Source organism: Euwallacea similis, chromosome 3 (genome assembly GCF_039881205.1).
Source record: "Euwallacea similis isolate ESF13 chromosome 3, ESF131.1, whole genome shotgun sequence".
Taxonomy (NCBI): Eukaryota; Metazoa; Arthropoda; class Insecta; order Coleoptera; family Curculionidae; genus Euwallacea; species Euwallacea similis.
The window spans coordinates 7400011-7420757 of NC_089611.1; the positions used below are offsets into that span (position 1 = coordinate 7400011).

Genomic DNA, 20747 nt, shown 5'->3' on the forward strand with positions numbered 1-20747 from the left:
AACTGTACTTGAAAATTAGGTGTAAGAATGCGATAAAAGAGGCCAGTCTTGATACTGCAGGCAACAAACATAACTTGTAAATTTTTGTCTAAATTTCATTTAAAACGTGCTTATCAGTTGTTCTTATCGCGTTTCTAACGCAATTTTTATGTAAAATCATTTTACGCTCGAAACTTTACAATAAACAGTGCATGATTTATATAAGTGTGGTTTGTTTATATATCAATCAGTTAATGTACCTAAAAAAAACTGTGAAAATTGCAGGCGCATGTCTAAACTGCCTTCAATATATGTACTATGAACCTCATACAGTAACACTAGATTTTACTTAGAGGAATATCTTACCGAGGTGTGTTTTCAGCACAATATCCTTATACGTCAGGATATCTATCGGAACCAGAACCAGGAGCATATGACAGTGATTTCACCGAGTACAAGTACCAAACTCTGGATCGAAGACGAACGCCCCAAACGCAACATTACCTAAACAATAACTCAACAATGCCAAGTGTACCTGACAAGTAAGTGCCACCTTACAAGTCTCTACTTCGTCATTTTGAACGTATCCGTATTTTTAGTAGATCATACTCATCCTCAGATATAGTACGAAATTCTCATGAAAAATACTACAATCAACCTCGTAAAATTGAAAACTATCGCCCTGGGCACTCATCTATTTCTGAGAAAGAAGCTAGAAGGGTGAGTCTGATGTTTACATAATTTTATGTGGGTATGATAAGAATGAACGGCATGGGGATCTTCGAAACGGTAAGAGATACAAGATTGGTTAATTGGGAGAAAGATTGTGCATTTTAGCAGTTTTTTCACACACCTCTAGGAGTTGTTGAGGCGGTGGAATTGCACCCTATTCTGAGTTAAAACTGAGAATAATATTTACCCTATATACCCTTTGCTGAGCCTTCTGATGACCACCCTTGTTAACGTTTCGGTGGTAAATTTGTCATCACCTTAGGAACCTAGGAAAAAGCATAGAAAACACGAAAATAAACGGTAAACTAAACTATACTATTTAAAATTTGTGAAACGCTCTGAAATTCTTCTTTTTAATCGTTAAGAAGTAAACAATTCGCCTTAAATATTTAAAACATATTTTTAACAGTTTTTCTTTTCGAAAAAAATCGGAATTTTGCACCATGCTTACTAAGATTCGCAACTTTTCTCCCATTTAAACACATCAGTATCTATTACCGGGTACCATATCCCAAGCTGAACATCCTTATTCTGGGCACTCTGTATAACCTAAGGGTTTGTTCACACATTGTAATAACTTCACATACACAAATATGTAAGTTAAATAGCTGTAAATGAATGTGAATGAACCTAATTAGAGTTGAATCAGTGACATAATTGCGCCATTATTTTTCTTTTAGTGGTGGGACGAAGTTATGGATATTTTTGATGGGGTATGATCATCAGCTTTACATTATCAACTAACTCACTCAAGGTTTTCTTTTCTAATTTACACAAAGGCAAAACTAACTTAAAAACCTTACTTTTTTTGCACTAAATGCCGTTCTTTTTACACTAATATCTTCTGTCTACGTATGTGTGGAAATGTAACTAACACTTGTCTCTCCATTGAAGTGGCTAGATGAGAACGCTGAATTGCCCAGATATGACGTCATGCTTTCCAGAGCTATGGCTAAATGCGTAAGCTGGTGATGCCTTAAGCATGCGCGGTTGTGCAACCACAGTACTTCATTGTACCATCTTTTTTAAATTGGTGACACACCATCCCATCTTGTGCAATAAACTGTGTGCATCGATCGTTTTTGCCCCGTGCGAGTTGTGTGCGTATGTTTGTGCTTATGATTTTTTTTTTTGGCAATGTGGTGCACGTCCGACCGAAATTACTTCAAAGTTGTGAATCTACGCATTGAATTATTAATTTTTTTAAGTTTCACCTCTTTTGCGAGAAAAAAACTCAGGAAGAGATCCTGAATACCAATATACACAAGAAATTAACGCTAGAGTCCAAAATTACGGAGTAATATGTTATAGGGGGTTCAAAATGTACAATACTTGAATCCTAAACTTAAAAATACTGCCGGAGTTTAAAACCATAAAAAGTGGATCTCAAATACTCATATAAATCGTGTCGTTGTGGTGTCAAAGAAAGTAACAATTTAAAACGGTTTTTTTTAATTTTAAATCTGAAGATAGGGGAACGTTGCCGATGTTGGACTGCCGCCTTGGTTGGACCACCATCGTTACTTTAAAACTACATAGTAAATTATTCTAAAAATAAAAAATATACGTTGCATAGTCCCTACAGAAGGTAATATCGTTATTTCAACGGAGTTGTGTATGCAACAAAGCGACCAGTGGCAATTTTGTATTTACAAACTATTTTTTTAATAAATTTACGTGTATTCCAAAGCTTGGTGAGGTAGTAAAAAAATAGGATTTTAGAACTATGCAAAAGTATGCATAAGATCCATACTAAAATGTACTAAAAACTGAACTCCACGAGTATCTTGAACTTGAATTTGGACTCACTATTTACTACTCACTCTATTTTCAAGAAAACTGTAGTTGCCCATTAAATAACACGTGTTTACCTCAAAAAGCACCAACCGAAGCATGAATTTTTTTAGCATGTTTTACATTGGAAATATTCTTGTAACTACTTCCTCCTCAGAGCTAACATGGCTTTGGTTTCTATTAGCATCGTAACTCGACAGTCCATAAAGCCTTAAATAATAGTGTTTCTATTTTAAGCATCTCAAACAACAAAGCAGAGCTCCTCCACAAAAGCCTCGGAGCTTTATCAATCAGTAAGTAAACGTAACTCATTAACAGGACAAAAACATAATTCCCTCCCATTTACAGAGCCCTGAAAGAATCTGGCTATGAAAGTGACTCAACTCTGGTCTTCAAAAGGAAAGAAGAGACAGCAGCTAGTCAAATAAGTCCCAAAGAGCAGCGAGAGGCTTACAAATCGATCCAGAGAGGAGGAGATGTACCTTTTCAAGGTTTGAGGAAGCTTGCCCCGGAGAGACCTAAAGGTACTATTTAATTGAAAGTCCTCAGTAATTAACCAAAAATCCCGTTATCCACTAAAACAATGTTTTTCTGTGCATGAGGTTTTTAGCTTCTTACTCAATCCTGTACTAAAGGTGGTGGGCTCAGGCTGCAAGAAGGTTTGATCTTCTTTCTACTATGGCATTATTTAATGAGTTTAGATAGGCTTCACACTCAACGCATACAACACGAGATCAAATCAAAATTTCCTCACACGTATTTAGGTTACCAAAGGGCACCAAACTAGTTTACATGTTAACCTCCTCCTATGTTCCATATTGTTTTCGCAGAAACGGACCTGGTGGAGTTCTTCCCGATATCTCCTACTTTGACGAAGATTCGCATTCATAAGAGTTTAGTACCTCCTCAAAAGCTCGTTATACCTCCACAGGAGTACTTCTGCTACCCTGCCACGGTACATCACAGGACTTTCGCTAAGTTTAAGCGCACAGCACCCTCTTCTGCAAATATTGGTAATGCCTCATCGGAAATACGTCCTCCTTCGCCTCCCAAAAGAAAATCTTCGAGAAACAATACAACTTTGAGGCTAATTAGTACTATGAAAGTAAAAACTGAGAAAAGTCCCACGTGCAAAAGGCATGAAACTTGCTTTAGCCCAGGCCCTAGTGTTGATAGAAGTAAGGTCAATTATTTGAAAGATAAAATAACCTGCAAGCTTTCTCCAGGGAATAGGAAAAAGCTCAGTGTCGTGAAGAAAATAAGCACTTCTCCTGACATGAAGTCTAAAGTCAGCTCCACTCTGACTACTTCGAAAGACTCTAAGAACTCTACGAGGAGGGTGCAAAGCACCACCAAATTCCAGTCGAAAGGACTCTACAAAAGCGGATCTGTAGGAAGCATTAGCAGCAAGAAGAGTTCGACTGAAAGTCTAAATTCCAGGACCTCAACTCCTATTAAAACTTTCGGAAGTGAGAAACGAAAGTTTGAACTTACGCTTCCGAAGCTTAACCCGAAAACACGGGGAAAAACGGATGAGCTTTTATCACCCACAGAAGTTAAGAAAGGCATTAGGAACATTTCTGCCCAATACAAAGAATCTCAGACAAAGCTTTCTTCATCTGACACCAAAAGAATACCTATTAAAGTCGGAATTACTGAGAAAGGAAAGAGTATATTACGAACTAACAGGAGTAATGCCAAACTAAGGACATCTGCAGAGTCTTTAAATGCTAAAAAATCTACAAATTTGAAAGTTAAGTCAAAGACGCAACCACAGAAATCTAAGTCAAACTTGACCAATGGGTTAGCCAAACAGGATCAAACCCAATGCTTGAGCAAAGCAACTGGGGCTGATATTGCAAGGCAGCTAGACCAACTTCATGTAGTTGACTCAAATCACTTCTTCCGAAATCTCTTCCTCCGAAATCGAAGCATTAAATACTCTCTTCCGAAAAAACCTTGGTTAGTGGAAAAAACCAACCAGCTAACCAGGAGGAGAGCCTCTGTGTCAGAGCCTAGTGTAGGAGCAATGAAAATCTACCTCAATCATACGCGACCAGTTAGTGACTCAAAGTTCAAAAACTTGGATATCATTCGCTCCAGAAGCGTCAGCCCCAAATCCGTGACTTTCAGTGACAACGTCGGATCAAGCAAGAGAAGCAAGAGTCTTCCGAGTAAACTCATGGTGTTCTCACAGACCTCCAGGCCAGTATCGCCAGCAATGCCAAAAAGAAAAAATCAGTTGGTCACTATAGCGCGCAGCCCCAGTCCTCCTAAAAAGTTGGTGTTCACTGAGACTTCCAGACCTGTGTCACCTGTAATAATCCGTAGGGCACGCTCCCCGCCAAAGCAAGATACCACTGTCGCTGATATTCGAAGCCCTAGTCCTAGAACAAAATTTTTCTTTTCCGAAACTAGCCGTCCCGTTTCACCAGACGTAAGAAGAAAAGCAAAACTACTTCAATCCCCTCCGGTATCTCCAACAATGCCGCCAAGATCTCCTTCGTGCAGAAGAATAATGCAAATCAAACAACAAAAACCTCAGGAATTATCTATCTATACATGTCCTGAGCTAAATCACAGCACCACATCTCTCGATTCCTTTAGGAGTGAGGACTACCAAATTTATCTGAAGGATTTGGTCTTCGGAGAAAAAAGTGAAAAATTCAAAGATTTAAACCACTTTTACACGAATATTGAGAAAGTCGGGAAGTTGGAGAAAAAATTTTCATTGAAGCCTCGAAAAAGAAATGAAGACGAGATTATTGATTACGATAGATGGATGGAGGTGCGCACTAGAGAAAAAGCCGAACATGAACTTAGACATCTCTACAATCACTTGAAGAGTCATGAAAAGGAGAAAGGTTTCTTATTCTTGCCTAAAGACGTTGAAAAGTTTAAGTGGAGGCGTGAACTTGATAGAGGGTTGCGGATAAAAGAGAAGTCAGTAGAGAACATAAAGGAAGAATTCGAGAGGTTGAAATGTGAAGAAAGCGAGTTGGAAAGTGCTAAAAGGCGTGATCTCGCATTAAGAAAGGATGTTTACAAACCTTTGTGGAGAGGAGTATCCGTATTGAACGCAGCCCACAGCCTTTCAGAAAGGCGCAGTCAATCTGAGGGCAGAGTGAAGACAACTAAAGAGAAATTGCTTTTAAATACAGACAGCTTCCTTACGCGAAGAATCGGTTCGAGAATATGGAGCAGTCTCTCCATGGAACAAGTCAATAATTTAAAAAGGCAATTGCAGGAAATATATGGAGATGAAATAGAGTCTCCCAAAGGGAGTAAGGAATTCGTGGTAGAAGTCCCTCAGAAGGTGGAACGACATTATATGCCACAATTAACTGTTCGAAGGAACTCTGAAAGTTCCAAACATGACTTTATAAGCGAAGACCAAAAGAAAGTGCTTTCCCAAAGCATTAGCAAAGAAGTTTTGGCAAAGATGACCCAGAAGCGCAAAGAAGATAAATTAGCGCTTCCTCTTGTTGTAGGTAAAGAAGTCTTGGGAGCTGTAGCTAGCCATGAGGCCACATTTAAAGTTTCAAAACAAGAAGAGCCACAAAAACCTTTAATTAAAACGAACGCCGTTGCACCATTGACCAATAAGCAAAGCTCTGTCAGTGAAACTGAATCAGCAAGCACTGACGACTCAACTAAGACTGTAATTAACTTGCAAGACGTGCAGAAGAAAGTAGAATATTTTGAGAAAGCCAAAGATCAGGACACTTTCGTGCCCACTGTGTACAAAGCAGCTGAGGAAGGTAGCAGTGAAGAAGCTTCAGAAGCTACCAGCCCCACTGAACCGCCTAGAATCCCTCATTCGAAGTCTTATCAAAGCTTCAAAGAGTACTTTGGAGAAACTGAGCTCGTGAAATTCGCCACCCTTCCTTTAGCCGCAACGAAAAAATCCGACTACAAATACACAAAAAAACCCTATTTAAGGGCGTTAGACATCAGTCCCATCCGCACGATTTCAGAGGCTAACTCATTTGATAGTCTCACTAGAAGTCGATCAGCCTCTCCTTACTGCGAGGAAGCGCAAGCATTAGCCAAGAAAGGGGAGGTGAAGAAGTTAAGAAGGCAGTTTGAGTTTTTCGAAGACTTCTTCGGCGAGAAGAAGTTGAAGAGATCTCGCAGCGAAAATGACTTGAAAGCATACGGTCACGTGGATGATCTGCGCAGAAAATACGAGTATCCAGTACATTCTGGAAGAGGTAGATCACGAGTGAAAAGAGGAGGGATGGTTTCGCCAGTGTGGCTTAGGGCAGAAGATCGATATATGCCCCATATAAACATTATTAGCAAAATTGCATCGTTATATTCGTTTTCCAAAAATAGAAGAGATAAAGCGGCTACGAGCAGAAGCATGGAGGAGTTGGCTGAAATTCTCGGATGCCCTGTAGGGGAGGTTAGTGAATGAATTATTTTGTAAATGTGACAATTTCTAATATTTCAAAACTTCAGGTGGAAAGAATGAAAGAAAAATTCGACAAAATGCGGGATCATGAAATATCTTTAATGGGCCACATGTACACCTCCTCCCCGAACATTAAAGAACTCAGGGATATCACTCCCTACCTCACAGCCAATTGGATAGCACACAGATTTCCACGTTCAGAAGACAATACGCGATCATTATCGTCCCCGGAAACTTCTGTAGCTTCCAGAGACACAACTCTAGTAAGGAGGGATAGAAATAGGTCAAAAAGTTCATCCCCGTTTAGAAAAGAAGGTGCTACTTTGAACGAGGCGTGCAAAAGGAGGAGCAGCCAAAGGTTCGAGTCATCTTCAAGGTATACTAAAGGTGGGGCATTGCGGATGTTAGATAAGACAGTCAGAGTTTACGTGCACCGAGGTTGAGGGAAACTAAACTAAGAGCACTAAGAATTTAAGATGAAGCACCATTTTTCAGTTATCCAATAACACGATCGTCTAATTTAAGTGAGGCGCTCATGGTACACCCTGTAGATGGAGATCGTGTTTAGCCTTTCTAGGTTGGTTTGTAATAGTTAGAAGAAAGAGTACGAGAGTATAATCTTCAAAATGTCAATACCATAAATTGGACGTTCAATAATATTATTAATATTTATAATGTTAATAATATCCAATAATATTAGTGTTATTAAAATTTAATTATTGTGTTACCCCCTTAGACATTTGATACGAAACGAAAGTTGTCCCAGAAACTTATAACTAATGATTGCTTTATAATATTGGTTACTTTCCTTCCATCTTTAATTAAAACATGTATAATCGTCTAATTAACTGAATGCACAGCCGTATCATAACCAGCAATCTGAAGATAATCTTTAAAGTCGAAGACTCTAAAGATAAAATTTTCACTCGCATACAATTTTTTAGAGATCATTTGAGAATTAGAGATCAATTGAAAACCGCGAATAAAAAAAATTCAAATCCGATTTTAAAGTGTTCATTTAGAAATAACCTAAAGAGAGAACAACAATTTATGAATATTAAAATGTACACCATAAAAGTTTAATATGGCAAAGTGCTTTTCGTTCTCTTGATACCTTTACTAGGAAATCATACAATCTTAAAATCGTAAAAAACTTACTCAAATTAGACAGACTTGTATGAACATATGTTGTTTTCCTCAAATGAGCCGTAGGCAAAATCACCTTACAGATATAGTCATTATGTGTGAAGATAATTTAAGTGAAAATTTTCAATTGATATTACTTATGAGGCCGTAACAGGAACGTTCAATAAAATTTATATTTTCTTCACATTTGTCTTGAAACCCTTAATAAAATCTTCAATGAATTTTTTATTAAGGGTCAAACTTCATTAAGGGTTTCAGCTTTAAAAAATCACCACGTAATTACACCTTCGTTAACAATGACTATACCTATTGAAGGTAATTTACCCGATGTCTCATTTCAGAACAGCGAAATATATTATATTGAAATCGATTTGGTTCACTTAAAAAATCGCCCTGTGTAAATGTAGACAATGAATAAGTAAAGTTTACTACATTTGTTTAACAAAAAACACATAAATCTTGGTAGGCAAATCAAACAATAACATTACACCTGTCCAAATACATATAAAACACTGCATGAGCGCTTTCAGAAAATTTCAATCAGTATCTGACAATTATGTCACTACAAGTTAATTCATCACTCTACTACCAATTTTACCAAGCATCCAGGTGTCATGATACAAAGAATGTTCTTCGTTTCGAGGCCCATCTTCGAATTCGTCGTTTCCATGGAAACTGTTTGCGACGCCAAGTTACTAAGACATTCCTTGTTTGACACGGACCAATTAGAGAAACTAATCCAAGAAAAAGGCATAATTGTCAGATATTAAGCTTGGGTTTATTTGCTACAAGATGCCATTAAATACTAGAAAAGGCTGTTCTTTTTGAGTAGAGCCAGAATTGCCTCCGCCCCCACCACCTCCAAAAAGTCAGGGAGGAGTAAGGAGCCAAGAACAAGGTAAGAAACATTTTAGTTTAAGGTATTTTTTAAAGTTGACGCAAGAGCAATATACATAAACCTCAGCTAATGAATAGTTTCAGCTACCGATTCCTTGAACTTACACAAAGTTGGTCGATATGATTCTAAAATCGACTGGAAATTATAAATAAGTCCTGTCTGTGCCATGTTCATGTTCCATAATGTAAACATTAGGAATAGCGTGGGATTTGGCTAACTTTAGACTTTGATACGGTTTTCCAGCACACAAACATTAGTCGCTTTAGTTAGATCTTATGTAAAGGGTGAATAAGTTATTTCGTTGCCAATTTCCTTTAGGTAAGCGACTTTTAACGACGTTTGAAGTTTACTTGTCGGTTTTATACCTCCCACACCCGCACAAACAATCCGAGAGATAAAATTACCATAATCGGACTAAGATCATCTTTTATTAATAAAGCATTGTGTTGACGTTTGCACGCCTGAAGAATAAACGATTATGATCTTGAATACCGCTCTTGCACACTTACGAACTTGGCCTTAAAAATGTAAATTCCTCGTCAAGTTAGTCAGATTTCAACAGGTTTCCGCCCAGGCAGGCGCGAAGAAGTTTTTTGTGACGTTTCTTCAATTTAAAGTACTTTAGTCATGCAACTTTGTGTCAAATGAAAGGACGTTAGTATTTTGTTATTGTAGTTGTCATTGCTGTGACAATTCGCGCGCGCACCCAAAACACCCCCACAGTGTTGCCGCAGTGTCAAATAAGAAACTGTCTAAGGGTTGACCTAGTGCGTGTTATTTAATCGATGTACATTACGAATTGCATAAAAGTTGACCTTACAAGCTCGAGGACGTTCAAAATCAATAGATAGAAATAACGCGAGGTTTGGATAATTATTCAACGTCCTCACTATGCGTGAAAACATTGGATGTACCTAATATCGGTACTTAATTTTGCAATATGTTCCCATCCGTTTGCGTGTATATCTAATCTTAGTGTAAATATAATTAAACAAAGTGGAGTTTTTGCAAAAGTAAAGTTAAATTAGATCGTAAATTGATATTTCCTCGAGCCGTATTTAACCAACTGGATCAACTTAGGGGCTATTTTTCAGTTACTGGTTCATAGTCTTCCTGTAATTGTGCGAATTCAACTTAAAAAGTGCCAAATTATTAATGTGTTGTCAAGCAATCTAATTTCCATAGATATGTTGAAATAGAGCCTAGGATTAGTGACATTTTTTGATTTTCATCAAAACTAGCTTGGTGTTAACAACACATCATTAGTTTGGCCCTTATTGCTTGACTAAACAAAGTCCGTTATTCCCTTTGAGTTCATCATTAGTCATCACTGACACGATTTGAGGCCGCATTCTTGAAATCTCAATTTGATTTCGAAAGTCATTTTACCAAGTTTAATGGTCTTTTTTAAAAAAAATCGGCAAAGAATTTTTCAGATCTTCGCAAAAATCTTTAGTACCTGGAGAGATCTTGAAATTTCTTTGCCAAATATTGACAAAAATTAATTAATTAAGCAATTAAACTGGATAAAATGAAAATTAGAATTGAGATTTCAAGAATCTTCTCTGTCTTTTCGTTTAATAATCGATCAAAAATTTGATTGAACAAAGAACTGATTTAACGAATCAGTTTCCATTACAACTAATCTCTATTAATTGGTTTAGAAGATTATTACCTGATAAAAACCACAATATGTCAATACCTTGTAACTTTTCACTATTAATGTGAAAACTATCTAGTGCTGAATATGTGCTCAAAAGTGCTTAAGTGTCTACTGAAATCATTGAAATTATTTGGTTGCTGAATCCGATCGACGATGGAAAGTTCGTTTTTGAGGACAAAATCTCCACTCCAAGAAGAACGTAGGAAGGAGTTCGCTTCCTATAGGAATACAGTCTCCCATTTTCCGTTGATTTACGGACCAGTACCGTACAGTAGGTTCCCTCAGATTTTCCTATTCTACTGTAGATAAATTAAGTTGATTTTACAATGTCGGTTAAATGGCAGAAAAGTTGAACATTTTGAGCTTACTAAAATGCTGTTTCAAAATTTGGAAAATCTCAACTGTACCAGAAAATATTGGAAAAATCTAAATTTTGCTAAACCTCTTCCCTACTTTATTTATTTAAGGAGGTATTTCAAAATATTGACACTTCTAGCTTCTATTTTCTTCTTCACTCCTGTTTCTATTTATTCTAGATTCTAATCTTCCTTTTGCTCCAAATTCACTGAAATGTGACAGTTGAGATTTTTGTTAGAGTCTAAAATACATCTATTTTTTTCAATTTAACGGACTTTGTATGTCATACGATTTCCATGATCTCCATATTCTTCATTTTTACACAGAATATTTTGTATAGAAGGTCGCTGATAAGTCTGGAAACGATCGATTATCAGGAAAAATATACAAGGTATCAAAAAAAATGTTATACAAAAGTTTCAGGGTTCTTCAATGTTTGCTAGGCAGTAATAATTTTAATTATACAGGGTTGGTCATAGAGGCGTGGCATACCAAAATTGAATTTTTTAAAATGGAACACCCTGTATATTATTCGATATTTCAATCCTTCTCTCAATTTTAAGAAAAATTTGTAAGAAGCATAATGTACCTAACTTCAATCGTTTCTGTGTTATCGAGTTTTAAAAATAAACGCTACTGTTTTAAAATCTATTGAATGAAGAAGTGGGAAAAAATATTTGTTATGATTGTTTAGAATCATAATAAATATTTTATAAAATGCTCAAAGCGTTCACCATTGGCCTCCTGATAATAATGAATTCGCTGAACAAAATTTTGCACTGTATTTAGAAGAGCGTTTTGAGGAATATTATTAATTTCATGCACTATTCTTACTTGCAACTCTTCGTTACTTTGCGGTCTATTTTTGTAAATAAAATTTTATTTTTTTATTGTTATTATTATTGTTATTTTATATTTTTTTATAGAATTTCGTTTTGAGCATTTTATAAAATATAATTCCAAACAAACATTTTTTCCCACTTTTCCATTCAATAGATTTTAAAACAATAGCGTTTATTTTCAAAACTCGATAACACGGAAACGATTGAAGTTAAGTACATTATGCTCCTTACAAATTTTGCTTAAAATTGAGAGAAGGATCGAAATATCGCATAATATACAGGGTGTTCCGTTTAAAAAAAAGCAATTTTGGTGTGCCACGCCTTTATGGCCAACCCTGTATAATTAAAATCATTACTGCCTAGTAGACATTGAAGAACCTTAAAATTTTTGTATAAAACCTTTTTCGATACCTCTTGTATATTTTCCCCGATAACCGACCGTTACTAGACTTATCAGCGACCTTGTATAAACGAAGGATGCAGAACTTGACGATATTCTTTTTTGATTTCACACTTTCAAAATCTGAGAAAGACTTTATAGAGACCTATATAGCATAATCTCGGTAACAGTGATTTTATGTATATTTGCAATTTCCTTAACAATTGCAAAAAACTAGAATTCTCACCGGGCACCTGTTTATTAGCTTATTAATCGAAACCCAAATAGTAAAAGCGTATCGCCCTAAGGCTGTTTAGGCGTGATTTCACTGACGTTACTTTTACTATCCCAAGATACTATCTGGCACATGCATACGTACACTATTTACTATTTACATTATTAATTTATGACATTATGAAGTACCGGTGAAATTCTCCCAACGATAAATGAATAATAATAATTCCAGTCTTGCACATCTCGAAAACCGAAAGTGGTCTTATTGATTTAGCATCACTCATATGTATTATCATAAATCATTAGCATGTACGCACCTATTAATGAAATTGCATTTCTCTAACTGCCTACTATTACGATTTTTCAGTAAAATCGTTTTGCAGCTATTTAACCGCAGAAGAATCCAAATCAACTTCAAACACTTTGAATAACGTTTCAAAATGCTTCGATTTAAATTTGAAGTGTATTGCATCGCAATTGCGGTTAGTTCAGTTTTCAATTAAGTAACAGAGAACTTAATCAAGCTAAATTAAATCATTGTGCAGTTGGTTATATTGAAATTCCTTTGCAGTCAGTATGATTTGCTATAGTCCAGAGACCAGTTAAATGTGCATAGAATACGTCAATTTGGTCCAAACAAGGTAAAACCTGCATAGTATTTTCGTTATTAAATGCTGGAACATTGTGGGACGACTACTGCTACAACGTTTTAAAATATCTGCAAATGATATACAGGGTGTCCGGAAATTAGAGGTAAATATTTTAAGGGATGATTATATGACCAAAAATATATAGAAAACCTCATATAAACGTAGGTCGACAAATGGACCCTAAGGGAGCTAGACCCTTTTAAAAGGTGAACCCTGAATATCATTTTTTATCGATATATTCGAAACGGTTTGAGGTAAAGTTATGAAATTTGGACTGTTAACTCAGATTTTTATGATAAATTAAAACACTTAAACGAAATTTAAAAATCTTATTTAGATGTGTGTTAAACAGGGCCGGCTTAGGCCATTTTAAGCCCTAACTTTTTTTATTGTAATTTTTCCTACATTTTGACTACATAAATTGAAAAAGCATGGTTTTCTAGATTAAAAAGGTACTTTTTGTCGACTTCGAAATAAGGCCTCGTTTTCGAGAAATATCGATTTTAAATAGTATGTGCAATGTGTCGTGTAACGTGAAAAATTAATTAATTAAATTAATTAAGTAAATAATAATTTATTTATTTATTTTATTTTATAAAAATGTCTCAAAATGATCTCCTTCTAGTTCCAAACATAAATTAATTCTTTTTAAAAAGTTTTTTTTTCACGTTACATGACACTTTGCATATGCTATTTAAAATCGATATTACTCGAAAACGAGGCCTTATTTCGAAGTCGACAAAAAGTACCTTTTTAATCTAGAAAACCATTCTTTTTCAGTTCATGTAGTTAAAATGTAGGAAAAGTTAGAATCACAAAAGTTAGGGCTTAAAATAGCTTAAGCCGGCCCTGTTTAACACACATCTAAACAAGATTTTTAAATTTCGTTTAAGGTTTTTAATTTACTATAAATACCTGAGTTAACTTTCAAAATTTCATAACTTTACTTCAAACTGTTTAGAATATGTCGATAAAAAACCATTTTCAGGCTTCACCTTTTAAAAGGGTCTAGCTCTCTTAGGGTCCATTTGCCGACCTATGCTTATATGAGGTTTCCTACATATTTTTGGTCATACAATCATCCCTTGAAATATTTACCTCTAATTTCCGGACACCCTGTATATTAAATAGGTGTATCTCATTTTCTGTAGGAATTGATATTAAGATTTTTCTAGTTTCAAAGATGGTTTTACACGTTCTTGTGCGAATGCCGTTTTATTAGCCACCTGTTAGAAAAATAAGTCGGCATGACCAATTTGGCCACTAAGTAGGTTTATGTAGTCATTAAGACATATTTTTGCATTCATTACGACATCTGGGCAACGTGAAGTGGCGTCGTTAACATCGTTCAAGCTAATGGATGTTATATTTTACAGTCGTATATTTGCTTTTGTCCTCTTACTAAAGAATGTCACATTTTACTACACTTCCTTTGTTATCCCGATTATAAAAATATTCCTTAGCGGTAACGTCAGTTCGTTACTTCATTGTTGTAATACAAGGTCGGTTTTTTTATAGTTAGCGAAAGGATCTCGGAAACTATCACTATTACAAAGTTGCTTAAATACGGAAAGACCTGCAGCTTTAAAGGGTCGTTTCAAAGACCAAAGTAAGGGCTTTTTTTGACAACAAACAGCAGCTGACTAAAAATTTAAACCGAAACCAAATTTTGCAGATTTATTTTTATCGACCTAGCTGTGTTAAATACAACAGTTTTAGACTAATGAAATTTATCCTGTCAAATTGTAATTTTTATGTTATGGCATAAGTTTATGCGATATCACAAGCATCAAAACTAATTTACCTGGAACTATCGTCAACTCAGAAACTTAAACGGACGAAGTTTATTTTAAAATATTTAAAAAGCTGTTTTAAACAAATATTCTTAATTCAAGTCGCACAACAACCATTCTGACTCCCTGGGTGGTCAGAAGAGGATGTTTTCCGAACCATTTTCTTTATAAGAAAAGTACATTCGCTAATAGGCTTATCGTAGTTAGAGTGTTTGCTAATTTATTGCCAGAAGAGTATTCGCCTCTGTGTACTTATCATTCTAACTGAAGCATGAACATCAAAAACGTTTAGTTGCAGTTTAAACCCTTTTCGCAGCACCTCCTATGTTAGAACCACACCTAAGTCGGAAAATTCTACTTGAAATTATATACTTCGTAGAGTCCTTTCTTTCTTTTGTGCTCGAAGCTTTAAGCACAATACTGTTAATATGCACACTGTGTCCGTAATATAGCTGTACATAGTTCATGGTCACTTAAATTTCTCTGTACTTACAATTTAGCAGACGTGACACGATTTGACGGTTCTTTTGTTATTTACCTGGGTCGAAGTAAACCCACATTTATGCGAATGTCCCCAATACCTAACCCTCATTCTAGTTCAATAAAAATACTCCTGAAAGCCCCTCTAACGCTAGATTCTCTAACACCTCAACAAAATATTAAAAATTACATGTAAGTCGTCTAGTTCTTGAACGAACTTTTAAAGTACCCGTGGTACCATTAGTGAGATATAACTGTCTTCTTTCTGCATGTTGGTTGGTAAATTAGTACCGTGTAAAAGGAACTGGCATAGACAGTGATAGTTGCAATAGCGTATTGGCGGGAAACTGAAAATATTAATTTCTTCAAGGATTGTCAAGGTACCAATGGTATGGGACACTTTCTTCAGTTGAGTAGCGACGCGAAGAAAGCGAAGATATTTTCTTCGCTTGCGGTTGGTATTGTTGACTAAAGTTAAAGTGATACTTCTTGAGAATCTGAAGTGCAATGTTTGATATCATTTTCGGTATAATATGTGAAATTTATAATGGTTCAATTCGCTAATTCTACATACAATGACAGAATCTCCAAGGAAGTACGTAGAAAACGAAGTGACCATCCACTACAAAACTCCAGTGCGTACGGAAATCAAGGACTATGTGCCGGAAGACGAGCTGGCCTATCGACAGGCCGAAGCCATGAAAAAAATCTACGAAGAAGAAAGAAAGAGAAAGTGCCTCCAGGTTAGCGACAGCTCACAAGTAAGTTTCGTTTTTATCAGTGAGATGCCTGGTGTGTTCTTTGCAGTTTGCATATTCCTGATCCATGGCTAATTTTAACAGAGAGTGGTTTGATATGCTTTACTTTCAATACATTCGAGTTCCTGCCTTCATATGACTCTAATCAAACACATCCAGCTCAGGCTTGCTGACGATTTACGAAACTCCCTGGCTATCAAATAATCTTAATTATGAACAAAACTAACCAGAATTTTGCTAATACAGGAACTTCAAGACATGAAATCCCGGAGGCACACCGACAACTTCATCCCTTCCCAGAAATCTCCCATTTCACTCAATAGATACGACGATTTTGATGACCTTTCTGTTCCAGCTAAACCAAAAGCACGGTATGGGAATTTCATTAAATTATTGCTGGGTCTGACGTTATTCCAAATTGATTTGAGTTTAGATCACCTGAACCCAGATTAGTTGCTAAAGCTCTCTACAACTTTGTCGGACAAACGGCCAAAGAGCTGACTTTCCGGAAAGGTGACCTCGTATATGTGCGCAGACAGGTCGACAAAAACTGGTACGAGGGTGAACTAAACGCAATGATTGGGCTGTTCCCTGTGAATTATGTCGAGGTGAGTTTAGATAAGTCTTTAAGTAGAGCTATCGAAAATAAGTGAAATAAGAAATTCGTTTTTGCGAATTAAACAGTTTTTTTGTTCTTTTTTTGTTCCTGCTAAATTAGGTAAAGGCCACGTATAAAACACGCATTAAGTAAATTTACAGAAAAATTCAGTGAAGCTTTGCTTCAAAGACACAATTGGTTATCGATATCATTTCGTGCAATTGCTACTTGCCCAAAGCAAATAGACACTACTGGCAAATAATGAAGTCCAATCGTCACGTAGATTGAGAATTTCACTGAAAAGCGACGTGTTTAGATCATATTCCGACTTATCCGATATAGCATTTGGTGCATAGCGTCTCCCACTGGTGAAAATGAATATTGGGTGCTAGAGGGTAACAAAATAGAATAATTCAGCTAAACTTGGGGAACTACATTGGGAATAAATATTATAGTTTTTAATTTATAGAGTTGAAATTGCTCCTAGGAGGGTCTTTTCGGTATGATAAATTCATTAAAAATATTTGTTTCAAACTATGTATACAGAGTGTTCCTTAATGTCGTGCTAATATTTCGGGGTGTGATTCCTCAGGTCATTTTATGAAGAAAAATTTATGTAAACATATGTCCGCAACGGCCTAAATTTTTAGCCACAATGTATGGAAACTTTTATTTTCAAATCGTCATTTTTTAATTTCTCTGAAAGTGCTTTAGATATTGCTTTCAGTTTTGCTTTATGTTAATAAGACATAAAACCCTACATTTTAACAAAAAAAGTTCTATTACTAAACCACTGGTGTCCCTGCATACGTGTCTTCCGATATTATTTACGAAAAAAATGGTACGCCACTAATATTTTTTCACGGGAATATGTTTTCTGATTAAGTTGGTCAATAATACATAAAAAAGATCTCTTACGCTTTTCTCGTTAGACGAGTTGTTCTTGCTTAAAACAGTGAAAATCGTCTTAATTAATTTGTTTATTTTGAGAATTAACCATACGTTATTATTTTATATTAAACATTATATATTTTATAATTTATTATAAGAGACCTTTTTCATGTAGAATTGACCCGACTAATAAAAAAAATTCCTGCCAAATATTAGTGGCGTACCACTTTTTTCGTAAATAACATTGTTGTGACATATGTGAATAGGTGCCACTAGTTGAGCGATAGAATTACTTTCCTTATTATAATACGAAGTTTTATGTCCTGTTAACATACACCAAAAGTGAAAGCAATGTAAGTAAAGTACTTTCTGAGAAATTTAAAAATAATAATTTGAAAAGAAAAATTTCAACACACTGTGCCTAAAAATTTGGGCTGTTGCGGACATATGTTCATATGAACTTTTTTCCATAAAATGACCTAAGTACATATTTTATCAGCGCCTATAACTTCAATATTTTTACAACATCGAATACCCTGAACTCGTTTACGTCAAGCAGGTATTTTATTTAAAAAAGTGATTTTGAGATTCCTAATGAAATAATTAAAGAAATTTTAGTAAGTGAATTAAGTCAATATTTTTTCATCGCCAAAAGCAAATAAATCATGCAAAACTGCTTAAAAAATTGTACCTGTTAATACATATACCTCTCCTTGTAACTGTTGGCTTGTCGGTAAACAATACTCTATTAAAGAACAAAAGGAATTATGTTTGTGGAGTAACAAATTGCAGAAATCAATTCTGGGTTATAAAGACGTATATGGCATGGAGATAGTCTCTCTTTCCATAGAAGTCTAGAAATCGATGATCGCTTCAGAGATATGTCTGGTACCACTAATCTCTGGACGTTTCAGTATTCAGGCAAAGATTTCTTGTTCTTTATCTACAGTAAGAATTTTTGGTCTTGTGTTGTCCGGTTTCGACCGAAATGAACTAGTCTCACTCAGTTTGTCGTAGCGTCGTTTTAAAGAAAAAAATTCGATGATCTGGTTATCTATTATTGGAATAAAGTTCCAGGTACTTTCCAGCAGTACGACGACTTCTATTTGTTCACTCATAAACACAAACCACATTTCTCATCGCAATATTAATGAATGAATTGTGTGATGTTCGTGAAAGTATTAAAAAAAATAGCACAAAGCGTTTCAAAATTATTGAAGAAAAACGCACTTTTGAAATTAACTTTGAAGTCCTCTACCGCGAAAACGAAGCAATTTCGCACATAAGTAGGTAAATTGAGCGAAATTGACCTATTTTCATCTCAGGAATTAGTGGTATCCTCTTGGTCGTCTAATGCTAGGATATCCTGTATGTAGGTATAGAATGGATATTGGGCTTGGGAAAAAGTTCGTGGCATTTTTTAAGTAAAATTCAACTGGTTTTCTTATAATGTGAAAATAAATTTATTTAAATGAAATATGCTCCATTATTATCGATAATGTTTCGCTATTTTTCGGATAGAGCCATGATACCATCGGAAAAGAACTTCTGTGGTTTCTGGTTGAAAAACTAATCAAGTGGTTTTCACAGGCTTCTTTTGAAAGCGGCTTAACTCCATTAAGAGAGTTCTGCAGAGATCGGAACAAATGATAGTCAAAAGGTGCTATGTCTGGATTACACGGTGGACGCATCAAAACTTCCCAACCAAGCTTTTGCAATTTTTGACATCAAAGAAGTGTGTGGTCGAACGTTGTCATGATGGAAGACAACACCTTTCCTATTAATCCATTCGGGCCGTTTTCTTTCAATTGCCTGACGTAATCTCTCTAGTTGTCCACAGTAGAGTTGAGAACCAATCGTCTGACCAACCGGAAGTAGCTCATGGTGGATAATTCCCTTCCAGTCCCACCACACACAAAGCATCACCTTTTTCGGCGTTAATCCTGGCTTCGTAGACGTATGTGATGGCTCATCATCCCTTGTCCACAATCTTTGACGCTTTCGATTGTCGGACGTGATCCATTTTTCATCACCGGTTATGATACGTTTCATAAATGACTCGATTTCATTGCGTTTCAGCAGCGCATCGCAGATATTAATTTAGTCTATCATGTTTTTCGCGCTCAACTCATGAGAAACCTATATATTAAGTTTCTTTTTGTGTCCAGCTTTGTGTAAATGGTTCAAAATAGTTTTGTGGTCAATGCCTCGCTCCATACCAATATCGACACTACTGATATGCTTATCTTACTGGACTTTTTCAAGAATTTCATCAGCTTTGTCAGTGATTGGTTGACTGGAGAGCGGCTCATCTTTCACATCAAAATTACCAGAACGAAAGCAAGCGAACCATTTCTGCGCAGCAGATTCTGATATCACACATTTTTTTACAAGCCTGCACAACGTTCTTCCCTTTGTCGTAATAATATTGCAAAATATAGTGCAATTTTTCATTACTTTTCTCCCTTTTCAAACGCAAACAACTTTCCAACCACGTCATCAATTTCGATGTTTAAACATTCAAAATGACGCTCAAAGTGTCATCTTTTCAGTGAGCGTTAGTGGTATCGCTGAGATTTGTGTTTCCTGAGTTATTCGCAATTGATGCCATTTATCAGGAAAAACGTCCCGAATTTTTTCCCACGCCAATATATCGAGTTGCAAAAGTGTAAATATGAAATAGGACATTGTTGAGCTCTAATCTACAATTTTTGTGGCCAATTCGAATTGAATTCCAATTATTGATTATTAACTGTATTCTGAAAAGCTAAGAGATTAGGAGCGGGAAAGGAATATGCTAAACAGGATCATTTTAAATTGGAAATTTCCTTCTACCAATAAACAAAACTAAAATAATTCGCATTTCTTCCATTGACATGTTTTCCGAAAATTACTTTTTTGCTTTGAAAATCTCCAATGGCTCGTTCTAAAATATGCTCTCTCTGTAGCGATCAACATAAAATTCCGTTCAAATATCTCATGCGGTTTCACACCGCAACTACCACTTAGTTGAAACGTTGAACTGCGATTTTCTCAAATCTAAAAGTAATTATTAAGATATGGCCGTTTTCTGTAGAATCGTAATAGAAAAATCACTTATCAGATATTTTTTAGTGACCTTTATTTAGTAAAATCG

At 35.7% G+C, this 20747-nt stretch overlaps 1 protein-coding gene across 14 annotated transcripts in view; it reads left to right on the forward strand.

Moving 5' to 3' along the window:
* Positions 1 to 20747, forward strand: part of LOC136420057 (uncharacterized) — an 88228-nt gene that overhangs the window by 64136 nt on the left and 3345 nt on the right. For 6 of the 14 annotated variants that reach the window (XM_066406775.1, XM_066406774.1, XM_066406779.1 and 3 more), the window contains 12 exons: positions 362 to 521; positions 579 to 699; positions 1392 to 1424; positions 1606 to 1671; positions 2743 to 2798; positions 2854 to 3029; positions 3336 to 6913; positions 6970 to 7309; positions 8901 to 8966; positions 15947 to 16125; positions 16369 to 16493; positions 16556 to 16730. In XM_066406775.1, coding sequence (XP_066262872.1) covers positions 362 to 521; positions 579 to 699; positions 1392 to 1424; positions 1606 to 1671; positions 2743 to 2798; positions 2854 to 3029; positions 3336 to 6913; positions 6970 to 7309; positions 8901 to 8966; positions 15947 to 16125; positions 16369 to 16493; positions 16556 to 16730 — 5075 coding nt within the window. Of the gene's footprint in view, positions 1 to 361; positions 522 to 578; positions 700 to 1391; positions 1425 to 1605; positions 1672 to 2742; positions 2799 to 2853; positions 3030 to 3335; positions 6914 to 6969; positions 7310 to 8900; positions 8967 to 15944; positions 16126 to 16368; positions 16494 to 16555; positions 16731 to 20747 lie in introns of those variants that run through there. The other 8 variants (XM_066406786.1, XM_066406787.1, XM_066406778.1 and 5 more) reach the window with 8 other exon arrangements.